Source organism: Gossypium hirsutum, chromosome D01 (assembly GCF_007990345.1).
Source record: "Gossypium hirsutum isolate 1008001.06 chromosome D01, Gossypium_hirsutum_v2.1, whole genome shotgun sequence".
NCBI classification, from domain to species: Eukaryota; Viridiplantae; Streptophyta; class Magnoliopsida; order Malvales; family Malvaceae; genus Gossypium; species Gossypium hirsutum.
The window spans coordinates 52240355-52264107 of record NC_053437.1 but is presented as its reverse complement, the minus strand read 5'-3'; the positions used below and the strand labels follow the sequence as shown (position 1 = coordinate 52264107).

General features: G+C 34.8%; 1 protein-coding gene, 1 long non-coding RNA gene and 1 other non-coding gene across 6 annotated transcripts; 1 reads left to right on the top strand and 2 right to left on the bottom strand.

Annotated features, from left to right (window-relative positions):
• Positions 1 to 689: 689 nt before the first annotated feature.
• On the bottom strand, positions 690 to 12496 carry LOC107920896 (uncharacterized). Of its 4 annotated transcripts, XR_005909510.1 has the most exons (5): positions 11998 to 12496; positions 11613 to 11904; positions 8339 to 11515; positions 1987 to 8247; positions 690 to 1034 (listed from the first exon to the last, which is right to left on the bottom strand). It is a non-coding gene; the product is annotated as an uncharacterized lncRNA (long non-coding RNA). The 4 variants fall into 4 exon arrangements; XR_005909507.1 differs by having other exon boundaries at positions 1987 to 2076; positions 2175 to 8247; positions 8339 to 12481; XR_005909509.1 differs by having other exon boundaries at positions 1987 to 2069; positions 2175 to 8247; positions 8339 to 12481.
• An 8762-nt stretch (positions 12497 to 21258) lies between these two features.
• LOC121214283 (small nucleolar RNA R71) lies at positions 21259 to 21365 on the bottom strand. The gene has a single exon (XR_005909867.1). It is a non-coding gene; the product is annotated as a small nucleolar RNA R71 (small nucleolar RNA).
• A 1132-nt stretch (positions 21366 to 22497) lies between these two features.
• Positions 22498 to 23181, top strand: LOC107921578 (uncharacterized). The gene is made up of 2 exons (XM_016851413.1): positions 22498 to 22681; positions 22856 to 23181. The coding sequence occupies exons 1-2, from the start codon at positions 22498 to 22500 to the stop codon at positions 23179 to 23181; spliced, it is 510 nt and encodes a 169-aa protein (XP_016706902.1).
• Positions 23182 to 23753: the final 572 nt, after the last annotated feature.

Genomic DNA, 23753 nt, shown 5'->3' with positions numbered 1-23753 from the left:
ACCTCATTTATGACTAATTAACTATCATTTATTAATGTGGAAGCAATTTGTGAACCATTTTTAAACTTTTTCTAAGTATTTTAACGTGAGGGTATTTTGGTCATTTTACCACCTAAGGTTAAAAAATCCCGATTTTATTTCTAAATAGTTACTGACCTTCTTTTAGTTAAATTGTGCAAGCCTTAAAAATTTCAGCTTAATTCGAGTTCATTTACTATGTCTAATTCAAGTTTTATTATCAGGGACTAAATCGCAACTGTTACAAACTTTTAGTACATCTTCAAAACTAAAAATTAAGAGTGTTTCTACCAAATATTAACAGTTACAAGTCTAACCCTAAAATACTACCAAGTTTCCAAATCATTAAAGGCTTCAATTAATCTAATCAACTTTTAGGACAAAATTATAAATTAAGCAAATTAGAATACTAGATTACAAAAACCAAAAATCAAACCCCCAAAAACCCACACGCTCGTGTGAAAAGACACACACCCGTGTACAAACCACTGCACCTATTTTGTCAAAAATTCATTTTAATTTCCCAATTGTACATATTTTACTTACCCATGAAACTTTAAATAGCTACAATTAATTACCATAAACATCCACACATCTCCAATTTAATTTATTTACAACAAATAAATTACACGCTTAACAAACACCCAATTAATTCACTCAAACTACATACCTTAGTCGCAAGCAATCCACTCCATTGCAAGCTTCAATTAAACATTGTTAGTATAAAATACATGTTCCATATACCGTGTTATCAACCACCGTACGAACACTCATCAACATACCTTAACTCAAACATCAATTAAACATAAAATTGTGCATTAAAGATATTATAAAATCACCAAAATTAAAGCCCAAAATTTAAAGTCCAATTTCCATTACAAATAAAATAACACTAGTCCCAAAAACATCACAATACCCCTATATAGTCTCTAAATTAAATTTCTTAAGCCACTACCGAGCCTTATTCTTGGATCGCCCTTGCACTCGCTTCTCGACTCCTTACGCTCGAAAATTCTCTGCACGAAATGAGAGGGTGTGAGCCTAAAAAACTCAGTGAATGATAGTAAAAATATCAAGTAATTTGCACCAAATCGTGCATAAATCAAAGCAATTAAGCATTAAATTTTCAGTCACAACATGTTAACATTTCACCATAACATCACATGCTATTTCAAGAATTAAGAATCAATTTTTCCATGGCATGTAAAATCATCTTTTAACACATAAACATTCAATTATATTGGTACAATCAATCAATTATATTGGCATAATACATTCATGGCAATAAGTAAACATGTGATCATACATTGGATAAACGGATCTTCGAACTCCAACAAATCAAATACAGTTCTCTTAATTGAGCAGGCCAAAGCCACACGCTCCCTTATAGTTCCTCAAATAACCCAATGAGTGGAGACTCAAGCTCAACACTCCCTTATCTACTCCAAACAAATTAGTCCACCAAGAGCCATATGCTCACAATATCATAAATAATGGTCAGTACTTAAAAATCCTATGGCATGCCAACTATATCCAATGGATCCACCATGTAATGTCACCAATATAATCATACATGTAAGGCATAAAATCTATTGTTTAATCATTTAATTTAGGATGTTAAAATGCAAGTAAAAGCATGTTTCTAAGCAATTTTAACAACAATAAAATTAAGCATAGCAAATATCATTTTTCCCAATATTCATGTACCAATCAGAACACATTTATCAAATGTTCGATAAATTAGCAATTCATGCTCCAAATATCAATTTATTCCATAGAATTTAATCATGTTAAAAGCATAATACAAAACTTACTGAACTAATTGCCATCCTGCTCTTTTATAAAATAAAACCTATTTTTACAAATTCAACCATCCAATATGCAATTAAGTCATTAATAACACCAATTAAACCTTTAAGTTAACACATATTAAGGTCAATTTACCAAATTGCCCTTAATATCACTCACCTCCACACTTAGTTCTTTAACCAAAAATGTGTTCAAACAAGCTAGTTTGAGCTTCAATTCTGATTTGCATGTTCCTCCTCTTGCTGTGGACTTCAACAGAGACAAAGTATGCATTACAAACTAACAATAGGAACAAGAACTACAAATTTTGATAAAGTATAAGAATCTAAATCATTGCTCTAAACTACCTTATCGATGTTGCACAACTAAGCCGAAATATGTACTTCTTCAACTAAACTCCCTTTTCAGCACCTCAAACGCTTCTAATATTCATTCCTAGTCCAATAACATGTATTCTAAGTGTTAATTTCATCATTTAATCCGTTTCATAATTTTCCTAAAAAATCATCCATATTCTTGATCAAATTCGAATTTCTCAAAATTGATCCATAAAATATGTTTGATCTTTTAGTTTAAGATTAAAAACCTCTTATTAGACCTATTTTGAGCTTAGACATCCATTAATATTTGGATTCTAACTCAAAATTACATATCTACCATTGTTGATCCTCAAGTTCAAGAAAGAAGAAATTAAAGTTGAAAATCCATTATAATCACTTTAATTAACAAATAATGATTGAAATAAACTTAAAAAAAGTTTAGAGATGAGGATTGCTTTCAATTGAACTTAAATTATTGATTTGGAAGTTTGAATCAAAATGCTTGAAGAAATTCAGATGACTTTTTGTCCAACTTTGAAAATTAGTTAGAGAGATTTTAGAGAGAATTTTGAGAGAGAAAATGTTTAGATCTATTCTCTAATATTTGGTTTAAGAAAACAAGCAAAAAGAAAGAGAGGGAGAGAGAGAGAGAGAGAGAGAGAGAGAGAGAGAGAAGAAGCTCTCAATTCGGGTGAAAAATTAGTGAAAAGTGAGGTAGTTATAGAGTTTTTAAAATTGAAAACCCCTACTTGATTTTCAAAATTTGGGGAATTTGCCATCAGGCCACTCCCCATTTTCCCTTGTTTTACAGTTTGCTCATTTCCCTCCAAAATTCCAAAAATATGGTTTATTTGCTATAAAACCTCTTACACATTTCCCTTATTTTTAAATTAGTCCCATTTAATTAATATTTTAAATGACCCAATTAAACCCTCATTTTAAATTATTTTTAAATTACAATTTAACCCAAAATATTTATGTTTACCCAAAATTATTTAAAACCATAAAATTAATTTTTCTAAAACTATTTTTATTTTTTGAAATATTATTTATCGATTTTTTAGATGAAATTAAGCTAACTAATTAAGAATATAAATCACTAATTAACCGGATTAATTCTCAATTTTCACTCGAAACTTGGTAAACTTCCCCGAAACTACTAGACCTATTTTCGGGGCCTTACAACTCTCCCCATCTTAAAAGAAATTTCGTCTTTGAAATCTACCTAAATCAAATAGGTACGGATACTGACACTTCATGATATCTTCCAACTCCCAAGTAGCTTTCTCAGTCTTGTGGTTGTGCCACAAAACTTTTACCAATGGAACCGTCTTATTGCGTAGCACATTGACCTTACAATCTAGGATTGCAACCGGTTCCTCCTCATACGAAAGGTCAGATCGAACCACAATCTCCTCAACAGGAACAATATAGGAAGGATTCGATCTATACTTCCGTAGCATGGAAACATGAAAGATATCGTGAATGCGCTCAAGCTCAGGCGACAATAGAAGATGATAAGCAACCGATCCAATTCGCTCAATAATCTCGTAAAGGCCAATGAACCTCGAATTGAGCTTACCCTTCTGCCCGAACCTCAAAACCTTCTTCCAAGGTGAAACCTTCAAAAACACCTTATCACCAACCTAATACTTGATATCTCGACGTCTCAAGTCTGCATAAGATTTTTGCTTATCTGAAGCAGCCTTCAATTGCTCACAGAAAATTTTCGCCTTGTCCTCGATCTCATGAACCAAATTGGGACCCAAATTCCTCTACTCCTCCATGTCAGGTCAACATAGTGGAGTTTTACACTTCTTACCATAAAGTGCCTCAAATGGAGCCATCTGAATACTCTTCTGATAACTATTGTTGTACGTGAACTTAGGCAACGACAAATGACGGTCCCTATTGCCACGAAAATCGATCGCACAAATCTGAAGCATATCCTCGAGAATCTGGATCACTCTTTCAAACTGACCATTTGACTGTGGATGGTATGCTGTACTGAAGTGAAGCTTCGAACCCAAAGCCTCATGCAACGTATTATAAAATCTCAACATAGACCGTGGATCTAGATCATATGATAGAAACTGGAACGCCAAATGTTGCAAATTGAAGGTCGTATGCACAGGTAAGAAATGCACACATTTCATAAACTAATCCATTATCACCCAAACTATATCCTTTCAATATGGAGTCAACGACAAACTCGAAAAAATATCCATTGTGATTCGCTCTCATTTCTACTTTGGAATCCTGATTGGTTGAAGTAATCCAGACAGATGTTGATGCTCAGATTTAACCTTTTGGCAGGCTAAGCATCTAGTAACAAAATCAGCTACGTCCTTTTTCAACCCTGGCCATCAATACAAAACCCAAATATCCTGATACATCTTGTTCCCGCCAAGATGCATAGCACATGGACTACTATGACCTTCGATAAGAATCAAGTGTCTCAGATTCTCATCCATTGGAACACACATTTGACCTCAGAAATAAAGAACACCATTAGAATTGAGATCAAAGTCTCCAAGAACACCCAACTCAACCTGATGGATACGACACGCCAAACTTTCATCAAATGGTTGTCTCTCTTGAATCTGCTGTGCAAGGGTCGACTTCACTTGAAGCTCAGTCAACAAACCACCGTCCTAGAAAATTGACAACTTCGTGAACATTGCCCTTAAGTCAACTAAAGACTTACGACTCAAGACATCAACGACAACATTCGCCTTTCATGGATGATACTCAATCACACAGTCATAGTCCTTCAGCAACTCAATCCAATGCCTCTGTCTCAATTTCAACTCCTTCTAGGTAAGGAGATACTTAAGAATCTTATGGTCGGTGTAAATCACACACCTCTCACCATACATGTAATGACGCCAAATTTTGAGTTCAAAGACTACAATAGTTGTAAGCTTGAAATTATATAGGGTTTTCTATATGTTTTTACCACCTTTTTACTTAATTTTTATGTTTATCTCGAGTAATTATTATTGAAATAAGTAAATTTTACTTAATTAGTAATTTTAGACATGAATTTAGAAAGTATGTGAAATTATGCTTAAGTACATGATTTTCATGCATATTTTATATTAATTCATGTTAATTTATTAATGCATGTATTTTTCACTATGTAGGTAGGCTATTGGAGACATGATTTAGATAAATAAAAGATGGCCATGCACAAATTATCCATGTGGATGGCAAGACCAAGAAATTTTGGGCATAAAGATGACTATTTGACCTAGTAAAGAAAGGTCATAAAAGATTGACATATTTGCTAAGTTATTGGTCTAAGAAAAACAATCCAACAAGGGGAATTAAAAGCCCAATTTCGGCACTTGATGTTGACTACCCAAAATATGTTTTGGGATATTTAATTGAAGGTCCCTACAATTGGAAAATAATCAGAATTTAGCCTAAAAACTTCCTTGTTGAAATCGTCCACTCTATAGCTATTTTAGCTTGAAATTCGAATTCAAATTGAAAAGACTTGGTCATCCTTTTTCCTTGAAGCATGGCCGGCCACATGAGAAAGGGAAGGAAGGAAATTTAAACCTATTTTAGTAAACTCAAACCCTTACCTTCACCTATAAATACCTTGGCATTCCTCACTTTTCCATCATCCCTCATCACTCAACATTCCTCTCTCACTCACATTAGTTTTCTCTCAATTCCTTCTCCCTTTTTCCCTTGCATAGCCGTCTATCCCCTCTCCCATATTTAGCCTCAAAAGCTTTGTTAATAACACTCTTTAGTTGGCTGCCTTCTAAACCATTAGCAAAAGAAGCTTCAATCAAAACGAAGGAGCGCTTCAGTCAAAATAGATCCGAAGGCTGTTGAATTGAGTAAAGTTGAGCACATTAGTCAGAATAGATTTGAAAGGCTACTGAACTGAGCAAACTCTTTCCTCTTGTCATTTATTTTAAACATGTTTGCTTTGTGTTTTATGTTTTTTACATCAACTATGAAGTTTTAATTCCTATATGCTAGGATGATTATATTAATTTAATGAGATTTATTTAATTCATGTTAACATGTTTTGTGCCTCAGTCAATTATGTTTTCAATAATATCATGATGCAATTCATTCATACATGATTGAGTGAACTCAGATTAGCTGAGTGATCTTAACCAGACAACGGTTAGTAGATGCATAATTGAAAACTGCAATGTTAATTTAGGTCATTAAAACCGACTAAGTTAAGGTTCATAATATCTTTAGTTAGCTCTATTATCTTGCATGGTTTTTAGATTTATGTAATTAAACTGTTGCAAACGTAAATGACCTTGTGACCTTACATAAATGTTAAGAAACCTTTAGTCTAATATGATTAGTAACATGCATATTTAACTAAGTAAAATATCCGAGAGGACTTAATTTGGTTTCCAAACCCATAAGAGATCGAGTTGCTATAAAAGTAATTCTGAACATGTTAGCATGATGAAAGTAAGTTGATTTGATTAATATAATTATCCTAGCCCATTTAATGTTGATTGTTTTTGTTTCTAAAGCCTTCATTCATACACTTAGGTAAATTACATTTAGATTAGAAATTGCATTAGGGATCACTCTTGCATTTAATTAATCTAATCATCACTATCCAAATTTATTGAGTTTTTTTTACATAAAATTGTTAATTATAATTTTGCAATTAATTTTTTAAGCTTATACAATCCCCTGTGGAGACGGTAACTCATTTTTACTTACTTATTACTTAAACGACTATGTATACTTGCATAAACACATTACAATTTGTTACAGCAGCCAACTCCAGATCATGGGTCGAAAAGTTACACTCATGCATAAGCAACTACCTTTCCCTCCTGCATCAGCACGCAACCCAATCCTGTGTAAGAAGCATCACTGAAAACAACATACTCCTTACCAGATTTTGACTGTGTTAATACAGGCACTTCAGTCAAAATTGACTTCAGCTTCTCAAAACTCTATTGCCTCTCATCAGTCCACTCAAAGACAGAGTTTTTCTAAAGTAACTCCATTAACGGAGCAGTAACACTCGAAAAACTCTCGACGAAATGGCGATAGTAACTAGCTAAGCTTAAGAAACTTCTGATCTCAGACACAGTCCTCGGCGGCTTCCAATCTAAGATCGCCTTAACCGTCTTCGGATCAACCCAAATACCCTCGGATGAAATGACATGAACAAGAAAAACCACCTCACGAAGCCAAAAATCATACTTGCTCAACTTAGCATACAATTGCTTCTCTCGCTAAACTTGAAAAACCACTCTCAAATGCTCGTCATGCTCATCCTCCGATCGAGAATACACCAATATATCATCTATGAAAACCACAATGAACCAATCCAGATAGGAACCGAATACATGGTTCATCATGTCCATAAATGTGGCAATTACATTCGTTAATCTAAATGGCATGACAAGAAACTCGAAATGCCCATAACTAGTCCTAAAAGCCGTCCTCATAACATCTGCATCCTTCACCTTCAACTCATAGTACCTAGACCTCAAATCAATCTTCTAGAAAACTGAAGCTTTCCTAAACTGGTCAAACAGATAATCAATCCTCGGAAATGGATACTTATTCTTGATGATCAACTTATTCAACTGGTGGTAATCAATGAATAGCTTCAAAGTCCTATCCTTCTTCTTCACAAACAGAACAGACTCTCCCCATAACGACACACTCGGTCGAATGAAACCCCGATCCAAAAACTCTTGCAATTGAATCTTCAACTCTTTCAAATCCTTAGGTGTCATATGATAGGGCACAATTGACACCAGAGTTGTACCAGGATAGAGCTCAATATCGAAATCAACTTCTCTATCCAACGATAAACCAGACAACTCATCAGGAAATACATCCAGAAAATCACAGACAGCTTGAATCTCATTCAACCTCAACTCCTTACTATCAACATTCAGGACATAGGCTAGATAAGCTTCGCAACCTTTCCGGACCAACTTCTCGGTTCTAAGAAAAAAATCACATTAGAAAACAACTCGATCTTCTCTCCAACATTAACTTCGGACCTATTTGCGCAACACAGAGCACCATCTTCGCCTCACAATCAACCTTCACTTGATGCTCGGTCAACCAATCCATCCTAAGGATAACATTAAACCCCCAGAATGAAAATTCTAAAAGATCTAAATAAACTAAAGCTAGAAGAGGAAAAGATTGTAGCGTGAAAGTACCTGCGATGACATCCGTGACCTCTCTAGTTCGGGGTTTTCTAACTGCGTAAACCCTGGCTAGACCTCTATTACCACCCCGAGTAGCTCCACACTGACCAAAGCCTCTACCATCATCAACTCTACCACGACCCCTCCCTCAAACCGGAGCAGGTGCAATAGCAACAACAATAGCAATGGGTTGGTCTCGAACCACAATTGCTCTCCTTTGGCAATCACTAACATGATGCTCCATCGATCTGCAAACAATACAAGTGCCAGTCATCCTCCAACACTCACCATGATGAAAATGACCACAATGCTCACATAACAACCATGTAACAACTCCTTGATCACCCGTACTAGCCTAAGCTCTCGCGACCTACCTATCTTGACCTCAGCTTGCAACACCACATCATCTTGACCTCCCAAAACGACCTTTCTTACCTTTCCGACCAGATCCACTATTAGACTCAGACATCTTCTTAAAAGCACCAGCAGAAACAGCTTTGGGCTCCACCCCCAAAGTCTCCTCTAAAGTACAAACCTTCTCAACCAACTCATCGAAGACCTCAGTAGATTATGCTACCAGATACAACTTAATCTCACGGTTTAGTCCAAACCTGAAACTCTTACAATGACTCGCCTCGTGAGCCACCAACTTAGGCGCGTACTTGCTCAAACGCACAAGCTCAGCTTCGTACTCATCCACAGACAAAGTACCCTGGACTAAATACATGAACTTGCATCTCATTGCCTCCAGACACCACTCTCCCATAAACTTGCTCCAAAAAGACTCTAGGAAAGAGTCCCAAGTCACTCTCTCGGGTGTAGTACCAGAGTCGACAGTCATCCATTAACAATGAGCCTCATCTACAAGCAACAGCATGTCCCATCTGAGCTTATCCTCGTGAGAACATCCCATTGGACCAAGGATACGAACAATTCCTTCTAACCAATACTCAGCACAAGTAGAGTCTCCACCCCTAACTCCTCGGAATTCCTTACCACCTAGAGCTCGCAAACGCTCTAACGGTAATCCCTGATGAACAGGCATAATACATCTATGGCAATAAGTAAACGTGTGATCATACATTGGATAAATGGAACTCAAAATTCCCACAAATGAAATACAATTCTCTGAATTGAGCGGGCCGAAGCCATATGCTCCCTTATACTATATCCAATGCATCCATCATGCAATGTTGCCAATATAATCATGCACACAAGGCATAGAATCTGATGTTTAATCACTTTATTTAGGATGTTAAAATGCAAGTAAAAGTATGTTGCTAAGCAATTTTAACATCAATAAAATTAAGCATAACAAATATCATTTTCCCAATATGCATATACCAATTAGAACACCTTTATCAAATGTTCAATAAATCAACAATTCATGCTCCAAATATCAATTTATTTCATAAAATTTAATCATGCTAAAAACGTAATACATAACTTACCAAACCAATTGCCATTTTGCTCTTTTATAAAATGAAACCTATTTTCACTAATCCAACAGTCCAATATGCAATTAAGTCATTAATAACTCCAATTAAACCTTTAATTTAACACATAATCAGGCCAATTTACCAAATTGCCCTTAATATCACTCACCTCCAGACTTAGTTCTTTAAGCAAAAACATGTTCAAATAAGCTAGTTTGAGCTTCAATTTTGATTTTCACATTCCTCCTCTTGATGCGGAGCTTTAACAGGGACAAAGTATACATTACAAACTAACAATAGCAAGAAGAAACATAAAATTTGATAAAGTATACGAATCTAAATCATTGCTCTAAACTACCTTATCGATGTTGCACAACTAAGCTGAAATATGGAATTATTCAACTAAACTCCCTTTTCAGCACCTTAAACGCTTCTAATCTTCATTCCTAGTAACATGTATTCTAAGTGTTAATTTGATTATTTAAGTTGTTTCATAAATTTCTTGAAAAATCATCCATGTTTTTTTATCAAATTTGAATTTCTCAAAATTTATCCATAAAATGTATTTGATCTTTTGGTTTAAGATTAAAAACCTCTTATTAGACCTATTTTAAGCTTAGAAATCCATTAATATTTGGATTCCAACTCAAAATTAAAGATCCACCATTGTTGATCCTCAAGTTCTAGAAAGAAGAAATTAAAGTTGAAAATCCATTATAATCACTTTAATTAACAAATAATGATTGAAATAAACTTACAAAAAATTTTAGTGATGAGGATTATCTTCAATTGAACTCAAATCATTCATTTGGAAGTTTGAATCAAAATGCTTGAAGAAATTCGGATCACTTTTCTCCTTACTTTGGAAATTATTTCCAAAGATTTTAGGAAGAATTTTGGGAGAGAAAATGTTTAAATCTATTCTCTAATATTTGGTTTAATAAACAAGTAAAAAAAAAAGAGAAAAAACTCTCAATTCGAGTGAAAAATTAGTGAAAAGTGAGGTAGTTATAGAGTTTTTAAAAATGAAAACCCTTACCTGATTTTCAAAATTTGGGGAATTTGTCATTAGGCCACTCTCCATTTTCCTTTGTTTTACAGTTTGCTCCTTTCCCTCCAAAATCCTAAAAATATGGTTTATTTGATATAAAACCTCTTACACATTTCCGTTGTTTTTCAAATTAGTCTCATTTAATTAATATTGTAAATGATCCAATTAAACCCCCATTTTAAATTATTTTTGAATTCCAATTTAACCCAAAATATTTATTTTTACCCAAACATGATTTAAAACCATAAAACTAATTTCTATAAAAATATTTTTATTTTCTAGAATATTATTTATCAATTTTTTAGATGAAATTAAGGTAACTAATTAAGAATATAAATTTCTAATTAACTCAATTAATTTCTAATTTTCACTCGGAACTCGGTAAACTTACCCGAAACTATTAGACCTATTTTTAGAGCCTTACAGATTTCGACATGTCTAGATAATCAGGCGGTTCTTCTCTGGTTGGTTCACTCACTGGTTCTGCTTGCTTCTTTCTAGCAGTATTACCCACTATTCTAGCAATATCAACATCCATCATACATCCTTTGGTGTATCTTTATCTAATTTCTATCTTCAGAGGGATATTAGATTTTAGACATAGTAGAGTGATTAATGATGGGAAGTAAGCACAACCAACTCATTTTGCAGCACAATCCTGAATTTCTTTCAAGATGATTCTTCCGACATCAATGGACTTTTCTGTCATAATGTCATACAATAAGAAAATCCGTTCCATCAAGCTAGTGGAACTATGTGAGATAAGTATAAAACTAAACCAGAGGACATAAAGCCAAACCTTTGCTATTGGTTTTAGAAATTCCCTTTGGCAAATGTGATTACCAAAATTTGAAGTTATCCATTTGGTTCTAAGAACTTTAGCTTACTGTAAAACTTCTCTGTGCATCTCACGATCAACAATTTTCAAAATAGAAGAATAATCATCGTCCTCGATGTTAGGCAGTTCAAACAGTTTATTAATATAAGCCAAAGTTAGGGTTACCTTCTTTCCTCGAATATATACCTCTGATGTAGTGGATGAAGTCAGGTTCGCATAGAAATCCCGAACTAATTCTTCTTCCGGAAGTGGTCTGACATCACAAAATAAATTCCATCTCAATACATATATTGTCTTCCAAATGATTGGCAACACTGTTGTACAGTCAACATTCATCAAGCTAAACCTTTTGTTTAGGAGCATCGATTAATTTTTAAAGATGGATTCAAACGTCTCACTTGCTTCTTCGATATGGAATCGGTTTTGAAGATAATCGAATTGGGATGTAAAGCTTTTTCTCTTACAAGACATTATACGAACAACTGGTGTGCAATTTTGTGATTTATGGAAAATCAGTAGGATTATGTCAAAACGGGTGTTTGGTAATGATGGTGGCGATTATGGTTTAGAATTGGCCAACAAGGTAGACGGTAAGATGGTGACTTTGTTGTGGGGGTATCAGCGGCAAGAAAGGTTCAGCGGTAAGGTGTGGTGATAGAGTTGCGATAATGGATGGTTGTGACGAAAATGGTTAAAAGTTGGGGATTGAGTGGTGGGATAAGATGGTGGGAGTGGCTGGCGATGATATTTTTAAGAGAGGGAGGGATGGCTTTTAGGCTTTAAGAGATGGATGTTTGTGGCGGTTATAGGAGTTTTTTAGGAGGGGGTGGCTGGTGTTATATGATATGTTAGTGTGTAATGGTGGTGAATTTTTAAAGGGTGGAGTTAGGTTAAAGATTTTAACCCGAGGAGATAAAACAATTAAAAACAAGGGAAATTAGGTTAAAACAAAAAGCCTTTTATTAAAAAATATAAATATATATTACATATATATTCATATTTTTTTAAACTAAAAATTAAAACAACATTAAATAATAGCAATTAAAAAGAAATAAATGGAAATTGAAAATAAAAGAAATAAGGAGCTTAAAGAAAAACCCTCAAAATTACTATCGGAGTCGTCTCTGCCCGAAACGGGGTCAAAGGGTCATCTGTCAAACCAACCATACTCATCTAAGAAAAAAACAGTACTCTCACCCAACAAGTCTATCCAACATCTAATCAAATAATTGTAGCGGGAAATAGTCCTTCCACATTGCTTTATTCAACTTCCTATCATCCACACAAATTTGTCTGCCTGTGATTGTCCTTGTTAGAATCAACTCATTATCCTCATTCTCTACAATTATGTACTAATAAAACCCGAGTTTTGAAGTTAACTACAAACACTGAAGCAAGTTAATCTTTTGTCTGTTATTTGAGATTACGTTAATTTTTAATTTATTTTTAGCCAATTTAGTTTATTTTTATGATATTATATTCTACTATTATTTGATGTAATATGATTTTCAATTATTACTATTTAGACCCATTACTGTAGAAAACAATATCAAGTTTAACCCATCCTCCCTTGGGTATGATCCTCAAAATACTTACTTAGTGTTTTGTTGTAAATAAACTAAATTATATTTTGACTCGTATACTTGTGGACATCATTATCTTATTATATATCTTTTTGCCACAGTATTTCCACTCCAAACATTTGCACGTTTGGTGATAATCAAGTTATTTGCGCCGTTGCCAAGGAGGTTTTGACATTAAATTTTATTTTATTTTCTACAAATAGTAGGATAAATAGGAAAATTGAGAATTATATATATGATTCACATTTTCTATTAATTTTTTAATGGACCTAATGTGTCGAAATTTGCACTAATTGTTTTAAATTAGGTATGACAGGATGAAAACACTCCTCGGATGAACTAAGTTTGATACGAATTGGTTAAAACCAAGCATCACAAGATCGACCATCAGCAATTCCTACTTTGAAGTCAATCTAACATTACTAACCTGGGTGTCCACAAATTTACATTTTAGTGATAGTACAGACATGGATCCTATAGCATTGCTTAGATGATTTGAATGGATCTGCAGCACAGTTGGGTATTTTGGGATTTCAGATGAAGCAATCAAATTACTATTGATTCCTTTCGCACTTGGAGGCTAAGCTAGAGAATGGTTAGAAGCACTATCGCCTGAAACTATTACATCCTGGGAGGAATTTGTACATTTATTTTTACGAAGGATCATATCAATGCTTGTTGTGTTAAATACTTATGATGAATTCTTCAAATTCAAACAAAGACCAATAGAAACATTGGGACAAGCATGGGATAGATTCAAAACAATTCCTCAAAAAGTCCTTGGAGGTAGTATTGGTCTAGTTATTCAACTATAACACTTTTATGGAGGCTTAGATCAAGATAGCAAAAGATAGTTTGACATTATGGTTGGGAGTAGTGTTTGGAAGAAGACAACACATGAGATAGTTGCACTCTTTAGAGGAAGTAGTAATAATTAAAGCTGGAGGCGAATAAAAAAACCACAACTGGCAAATGAACTGATGAATGTCACTAAGCAAGAAAAATCGATAATAGACGAGGATAATTCAGAAATAAGTGATGAGTAGTCAAGTGATAGTGACTCCTATACCTCTGACCTGGAAGAAATAATCGAAAAAGAATTCCTCGTAGAATTGTTGAGGCAATAGTTGGAACAAATTTATCGTGTAGGTGGGTGGAATTAGCATAAGGAACTATTAGGCCAACCAGAAATTTATTTGGCTAAAATAGTCCCTTCAATCATTAAACGACTAACACTAGAAGTAAAATCGCTCTCGGGACATTTAAAATACGGGTATTTGGGTGACAATAGAAAGCTTTATTGGAGGTTCTAAAAACACATAAAAAAGCAATTGGGTGGACCATTTCCTACATTAAGGGGATCGGTCCAATCCTGTGTCAACATAAGGTAGGTCTAGAGGAAGGAAAGAAGCCAGTAGTAGATGCCCAAAGGTGTTGTACTCCAGTAATAAAAGAAGTGGTGAAGAAAGAGCTACTAAAATGGCTTGATGCAGGGATCCTTTATCCCATATCTGATAGTTAAAGGGTAAGCCTGACACAGTGTGTTTCCAAGAAAGGTGGCTTGACATTTTTTGCAAATGAGAAAAATGAGTTAATTTCGACTCGAATCATAACAAGATGGCGAGTGTGCATTGACTATAGGAAATTGAATAATGCAACCAAAAAGGATCACTTCCTACTCCCATTTACCGATCAAATTCTCGAAAGATTGATAGAAAAAAGTATTAATGTTTCCTTGATGGGTATTCAGGATATCATTAAATCCCAATCCATTCAGATGATCATGAAAAGACCACTTTCACATGCCCATTCGATACATACGCATTCTGACGAATGCCTTTTGGACTATGTAATGCTCTTACCACTTTCATGGGATGTTTGACAGCAATATTCGCTAACATGCTGGAAAATGACCTTGATATCTTTATGGATGACTTCTCGGTGTATAAAGATTCATTTATGGTGTGCTTAGGTAACCTGGAGCAAGTTCTAGAGAGATGCAAAGAAGGGGTTAAAGGAATTGTTCTTAGTCATCAAATTTCAAAGAAGAGGTTAAAGGTAGACAAGGCTAAGATCGAAGTGATAGAGAAATTTCCACATCCAACAAACATTCGAGGAGTTTTAAATTTCTTAAGACACATTAATTTCTATAGGAGATTCATAAAGGATTTTGCTTAGGTTTCAAAACCTTTGAGCCAACTATTGCAAAAGGAAACCCCATTCATATTCAACAACAAATGTGTCAAGGACTTTGTGGTACTTAAACATAAATTAATCTCAGCCCCTATTATAGTTAGCCCAGACTAGACGAAACCTTTTGTGATTATGTGTGATGCTAGTGACTACGCTGTTGGAGCAGTGCTAAGACAAGATAAAGACAAAATCTTCCGTGCAATCCACTATGCAAGTAAGGCATTAAACCCAACTCAATGCAATTATAATACCATCGAAAAAGAAATGTTAGTTGTAGTATTGGCAAGTCAATAATTCAGACCATATTTAATGGCAAACTGAGTATATGTCTATACGGACCATTCAGCCTTGAAAGATGTCATGAAGAAGGAAACAAAAGGCAGAGTAATGAGGTGGGTGTTACTCCTTCAAGAATTTGACCTATGGATTCTAGATAGGAAGGGAACAAAGAATCAAGTTGAAAATCATCTATCAAGGCTAGAAATGAGAGTTGAAGAAAAAGTAAACACATAGATTAATGAGAAATTCGCTGATTGAGCAGTTATTTCAAGTTGAGTATTGTCAGGTTCTACAGTTGACTCATAAAACACTTTGGTATGCTGATATTGTCAATTATTTGGCCTGAGGTATCTTTCCTGCAAATTCATCCTAGCCGAGGAAAAATAAAATCATGCATGACGTCAAGAAATGTATATGGGAAGAACTGTATGTATTCCAACAATGTTCAGACCAATTAATCTAGTGATGTGTAGCTGAAGAAGAGGTAGAATACATATTGGTAGGATTTCAAACAACCCCATATGGTTGTCATTTTGGAGGAAGAAGAAAAACACAAAAATACTAAAATATAGATTCTATTGGCCCACCATGATCAAAGATGCTTATGAGTTCGCACAACAATGCAATATATGGCAACATATGAGGAATATTTTGAAAAGGGATGAAATGCCACAAAATGGAATTCTAGAAGTATAAGTGTTTTATTTCTGGGGCATAGACTTTATGGGACCATTTCCCAGTTCGTTTAGAAACAAATACATTCTTCTAGCGGTCGATTATATTTCAAAATGGGTAGAGGCAATTGCACTACCGGCCAATGATACTAAAGTCATGGTGTGGTTTTTATGCAAGGACATATTTTCATGATTCGAGACTCTTAGTGCTATCATTAGTGACGAAGGGTCCCACTTTTGCAGTAAACAGTTAGAAGCTGCGTTAGCCAAGTACATGTCAAACATCATATCACCATTGTAGGTCACCCACAAGCTAATGGATAGGCAAAGATTTCAAATTGAGAAGTGAAACAAATACTGGAAAAAATGGTGAACCCAAATCAGAAAGATTGGAGTACGTGACTGGATGATGCACTATGGGCATATCGAACAACTTAGAAAACTGCATTCAGTATGTCACTGTATAAGTTAGTATATGGGAAGAATTGTCATTTACCTATCGAGTTAGAAAAAAAGGCGTACTGGGCCATGAAAGAACTAACCATAAACCCTAGCTTAGCCTGGGAAGCATGGGAGTTTAGGTTTTTAGCTTCTATAAATGCAAAACTATACAAAGTAAGGGACAAGAGCAGACAAGATGTGATGATCAAGAAACGAGTTTTTCTATCGTGACAACGAGTGTTACTATTTAACCCTAGATTAAAACTATTCCCTGACAAGTTGTGTTTGAGATGGATAGAACCATATATAGTAAACCAGGTTCTCCTTCATGGTGCGGTACAACTAATAAGCATAGACAGGGAAACCTTCATTGTTAATGGGCAGAGAATAAAACATTATTTTAGGGGTGCCATCGAACCTGCAAGTGAAAAATAAAATTTAGAATGTAAAGAAATAATGAACATCAAAGATAAAACATAGGGTTTGGAAGAATACTAGATTTGGGCACTAGACGAATCCAGTACCCACACATAATATTAACCATCAAACTTTATTTATAATTGTGTAAATATTGTAAAGTTATATGTATTTTAAGTTGTAATTTCTAGTGTTTAGTTTTAGTAGGGTAGATATAAGGTTTTACAGAGAGAAAGTGGTCTTAGATGTGGTTTAAAGTGATAAGGCACGATCTGAGGAGTCTAACATGACCCAAAAAGGTAGTTTTTAAGACTTTCAGGCTATGTCACGACATAGATTCCCTGGTGTTGCGAGATAGAATTTAAAAGCTCAATAAGTTAGAAAATTCCAGGTCATGTTGTGACACACATAGCCTACGTCGCCACACACAAATTTTAACCCAAAAACCTAGAAATTAAGGCATCATGTCATGCCATGCACCCTTTGTGTTGCGACAGGCTATCGGGATTCTACAATTTCTGACCTATTCCTGCGCACGGCCTGTCAGATTTCCTTTATATACTAGAAGATTTTTACCTTAATGTCACATTCAAAACACCTTAAACAATAACCAAAAGACCCCTTTAGGCCGCTGCACTCCCTCTTTTTACCGGTTGTCGAGATTTCACGATTCTAACTCTCTTCTTCTACCAGTTTTCTCTTTTCTCTGCTAGTTGTCCATCCTCTTGTTCTTTCTTTTGGTTTTCGTCTCTTTCATTGGTACAAAGCACCGTTTGTTGGCTCGGAGAAAAACCCAACATGAGAGAACTGTAACCTCTCTAACTTAGCCTAGACGTTATGGTTGAATTCTGAAGGTTACATTAACCATGAAAATGGCCTAAATTAAACTTTTGTAATTTTAATCATATTTTAAAACCATTGGCTTATTCGTTCAAAGCTAGTGAAATCAAATGTTTATCGTAATTTTGGAGATAACATGATAATTTTGGAAATCGTTAGATTTAGTATTTCATTTGTAAATATTTAATTTTTTTTCAAAACTAATTTGGATTTTATTAAAAACCTTGTTTTTCAATATTGTAGTGAAAAAGTGTGATTTTGATAGATTTTATTTAAAAATCGAGTTTTATGTATAAACATTTTAAATATCAATTTAGGTAGTTTTAAAACTCTAAAGTCATGCAATCAAATAATCCAAAAATAATGTCTCATGCCATAGTCCAAATAAATTTAATATAGTCCCAAAACAAATAATAGAAGTTTAAAATACTTTAATAGCGAAAACATCTGAGCTGCTCCTCCAATAGCTGTGTCCAAGTCCTAACCTCGAGGATTATTAGAAATTAATTCAGCAACTAAAGAGCTAACAAGTTTAGCGCGAGTCATAACTCCAGCAAACAATAACAAAAAATAAATATAGTACTTAAGCCATTGAATATAGAAATTATTAAAAACAGTACAAAATTCAAAGTCTAAGTCATGCATGAACATATGAATGTGGTATTTTTAGAAAAGTTCATACCAATCTCCATTACACACAATAATAAGAGTTCCCCAGAGCTCATCGAACCAATAACACACCAGTTTGTGCACAAGCCACCAGTATTGCAAATAAATAGTTGATCTATCATAATTCGGTGTAGCAACTTAAACTAGTTTTCATTCTTAGGGAGCTTGAATATGGGCATTTTCATTAGGCTTTATTTCATTTTCTTATTTTAGTTTAAATTCAATAAAAAGTGTATTTTAAGCCTTTTATTGACCTTAGTGGCCAAATGAGGCCTAAAGGCAAGCTAACATATTTAGTGAGTGTGTAGGAGACCATTCAAATGTATAGGAACTCAAGGCTAGCTGTTATGTTGCAACACAAGAAGTTTAATGTTGCAATATAGGGAGTATAATACAAGAATTGCTATACTACCTTTGGTGTCGCGACACAACCATGGGATGTTGATAACTCTTGAAAGGAGTTATATTTCATGTCTTTACCTAGCTAATTGCTTGTACTTGGTACATTTAGTTACATTTTAGAACATTTCATTGGTATTTTTATCATTTCATTAGGGGCTTGGACTATGTTTAAATGTTAGGTTTTTTTAATTGCATGTGGAAGGGTTGTGTTTTGTGGTTTGACAGGTGCAGGATGTGGAGAAAGAAATAAATGAGTGAAGGTTTGTCAAGTCAAAAGGTTTGACAGTTTGCCAACATGAATGCCATGGCAATTTTAGGAAGATGACTGAGTCAACACTCAACGCATACTAGTTTCAGCCGAACTCTACTTGTACCAAAAAATCTACCTAAAACAGATGAGAAGATATTGTAGGTTGTTGGAGTTACCCTAGGAAGAAAAGCTTATAAAAAGCCAAAGCAGGAAACCCTAAACAGTGTGAAGATCCAAAGGCAACAATAGAGGGTAGCGATTGAGGAGAAACGAAAGGTGGAAACCGAAGGCAGTCCCTCTTAGCCCCAATAGGACAATGTGCTATTGGATTGTGAATTGACTTGGTGACAACCATCTTTCTAAGTTATTCCATTATTTCTTAATATGTTTTCACGTGAATTGATTTGAGTGGAACGATTTTGGGTGTTATTTTGAACTTGAATTTTAATTGCCTACCCATGAGATAAATCTCATAGGGTTGGGATTACATGGTGAAACTTTTATTTTTATTAACGGTTGAAGCATATATTTGATTTAATCTACTATTTCGTTCAATTGTTTTTATTTCCAAATTGTATTCTTACATTCTCTAGACATAGATGAGTGTGTAGTTTGACCATAAACTGAATCTAATTCTAAAAATATTAGATTAGTTGGAATGGAATTGAATGAAACAAACATGCATTCGACCGAATACTTATAGTAGACTCTAGACATAGAGCAGTATTTGTATAGAATGAAAACAAAACAGTGCAAGGTTATCATGCCTATAGACACAGGCCAAGTAACTTGAGATCTAGCTTTTGAAAAAAGCAGGTCACTTTTGGTCTCTTCTTAGCAGTAGATTGAGTAGAATTTGGCTGAGGCATTATTGAAAGTAAAGGCAGATTCTTAGTAATCCCAACCTTCTAAATCAGAGTCGTAGATCCTTAATCCTTTATCGTAGTATCTTTGCCATAGCATTCTTAATTATTTATTTATGCGCTCGTAGATTATTTACATGATTATTCTCGTAATTTCCACTGTATTTTTACTCTTGCTTTGCCTTCACATTTTTTAACATTAGTTAATATACATTTTGCACACATCATTACTACTTTAATTTACCACTGTGTACTTAACTTGGTTTTGTCATAACATTAATCATAATTCGTTATAATAACTTGACCACTTTTATACCTAATTCGGTCCCTGTGGAGACGATCTCACTTATCATTTTATTACTTGATTCGATGTGTATACTTGCACAATTCGCATACCATTCACACATGACAAGTTTTTGGCACCATTATTGGGGATTGTCAATTTGGTGAAATTTATTTTTGTTATTTTACTTAATTTAATTTCTACAAGTTTGCCATCAGTGCATGAGAAGAGGCATTCCTGCTAATAAAGAGTATCCTTTTGACCCAGAGATCGAAATAACTTTACAAAGAAAGTGGAAAGAATTGTGAAAAATGGCTAGGAACGGGAATGATCTTGGTCTCAATGATAATCTGAATGGTCAAGATATTAATCCTCTTGTTCATAGGGTGATACCTGGTCTTAATGATAATCTAAATGGTCAAGACGCTAATCCTCAAGTATGTAGAGTGATAAATAACCGAGATAGACCAATCCGAAAGCATGTTGTGCCAATTTTGGATGACCTTAATTGAGGGATAGTCAGACCATAAATACAAGCTCAGCAGTTTGAGCTAAAACCAGTAATATTTTAGATGTTACAAATAGTAGGACAGTTTAGTGGATTACCCACAGAAGATCCAAGACTACAATGCTTTGCCGTTAGAAACAGTGGCATTATGGAATGATAATTCCAAAGATTTTTGCTACGGTATAATCCCCAAAATATGAATGCCAAACTTAGAAATAACATCACATCTTTTGGGAAATCGGAGGATGAAACACTATATGAATCTTGGGAACGATTTAAAGACTTAATTCGGAAATGTCTGATGCATGGATTTCAACTCTAGACTCAAATAGAGATATTCTATAATGGATTAAATGCACATACGAGAATGGTAGTTGATGCTTCTGCCAACGGTACTTTGTTGGATAAATCTTATAATGAAGCATATGAAATTATATAGAAGATTTCCAACAATGATTATTAATATCCTACCACAAGAGTTGGGATGGGAAAGAGAGTTGTTGGTACCATAGAGCTAGATGCAATCACTTCGTTAATAGCCTAGGTATCTTATTTGGCTAATATGATTAGAATAATGAAGAAGCCCACTACAGTTCAGGAGATGAAATCAACAAAGCTTTCGTGTGTTTATTATGGTGAAGACCATGTGTTTGATGAATGCCCATCAAACCTAGCATCCGTGTGTTAGATGGGTAATTTCAACTGAAAAAATAACCTAGATTCCAACAATTATATTCTAGGGTGGAAGCAACATCCAAACTTTATTTTGAATAATCAAGGTGTGGGGAATTTTAACAATGCTACAAGGCAAAATGCCAATAGTGCACCGTCTGATTATAATCATCTTATCCTGAGGCAAAATGTCTAGCATGGTTAGGCATCGACTTCACCACTTCCATCATCTATTGAATCCTTATTGAAGGAATATATGGCCAAGAATAATGTCGTAATTCAGAGTTAGACTGTATCTTTCCGAGCTCTTCAGAATCAAGTGGGAAAAATAGCGAATGCTTTGAATTCAAGACCACAAGGAGCATTGTCAAGTGATACCGAGAATTTAATATCACAAGGGAAGGAACACTACAAAGCCGTCACTCTTAGAGGCATAACTCAACTTGATGACATTGCTCAAGATGCCATGACAGGAGAGGATAACTCGAATAACAACCATGACAAGATCCTAGAGTCATTTGAAAAACATACTGAACCTAAAAAGGGTAAGCAAAAAATTCCTGTGGCAGAATCAGATCATGTTGTCAACCAGAATGCCACGACAAAACAATATCAGCAACCTGAAGGATGACCACCTCTACCTTTTCCTTAGCGATTTCATAATTCTAAGCAGAATATTTAGTTCAAAATATTTTTGGACATAATGAAGCAACTCCACATCAACATACCACTGGTCGAAGCTTTGACGAAAATGCCTAATTAGGTGAAATTTATGAAAGATATATTTTCAAAAGAACATAGATTGAGAGAATTTGAGATTGTCGCTCTCACTGAAGGGTGTACAACAATATTGGCATATAAATTACCTCCAAAGCTGAAGGACCCGGGGAGTTTCACTATCCCATGTTCAATTGGAAATCATTATGTTGGCAAGGCGTTATGTGATCTAGGTGCGAGTATAAATATAATGCCTATGTCTATTTTCAGGAAACTGGGAATTCGAAAAGCATGGCCTACTACGGCTGTGTTGTAACTGGCTGATCGATTCTACGTGCATTCAAAAGGTAAAATTGAATATGTGCTGGTAAGGGTAGATAAATTTATATTTCCTGCGAATTTTCTTATTTTAGAATGGGAGGCTGACCAAGATGTGTCAATTGTTCCTGGAAGACCTTTTCTTCCTACTGGCAGGACATTAATTGATGTGCAGGAAGGTGAGCTGACCATGAGGGTAAATGATCAGCAGGTTACCTTCAATGCATTTAATGTTTTGAAATGTGCAGATGCTAACGATGAATGTCAGGCCATTGGGCTGATAGAAACAACAGTGGAGGAGTTCACCAGATTTTGCCACAATATTTTTGACAGTGACGAAGACCCACTTGAGCAGAGTGATACAATAAGTTTTGGAAAATTCGGTGAATTTATGAAAGCCACTCGAGTAGATAGTGGATAGACCAGGGAAAAACTTTGAATCCTTGGATTTATCAAATCAATCCCTCAATCCTCTTGAACCTTCTATATAGGAACCCCCACACTAGAGTTAAACCATTGCCACAGCATTTGAAATATGCTTACTTGGGTGAGAACAGTACCTTGCTAGTAGTAACTTTTGTGGAGCTGACACCCGAGCAAGAGGCAAGGTTGTTAGAAGTTCTTTGGCAATTTAAAAAGGCTTTGGGATAGACCCTGGTTGATATAAAGGGAATTAGCCCTGCATTCTGCATGCATAAAATTTTATTGAAGGATTGCCTTAGAAATTCCATTAAACAACAGTAAAGACTAAATCCGAGCATGAAAGAAGTTTTTGAGAAAGAGATTATTAAGTGGCTTGATGCTGGCACTATTTACTCGATTTTAGACAGCTCATGGGTGAGTATACAATGTGTACCCAAGAAAGGAGGTGTCACAGTGGTAAGTAATGATAATAATGAGCTCATACCAACTTACATTGTTACGAGATGGAATGTATGTATGGATTATCACAAGCTTAACAAGGCAACTAGGAAGGACCATTTTCCCCTACCA

Excerpts from the sequence above, each read along its gene's own strand:
- LOC107921578 (XM_016851413.1), top strand. The coding sequence starts at position 22,498 with ATGAAAGATATATTTTCAAAAGAACATAGATTGAGAGAATTTGAGATT. Across the intron at positions 22,682-22,855 it reads GTTATGTGATCTAGGTGCGA|AATGGGAGGCTGACCAAGAT; the intron begins GTATAAATATAA and ends TTCTTATTTTAG.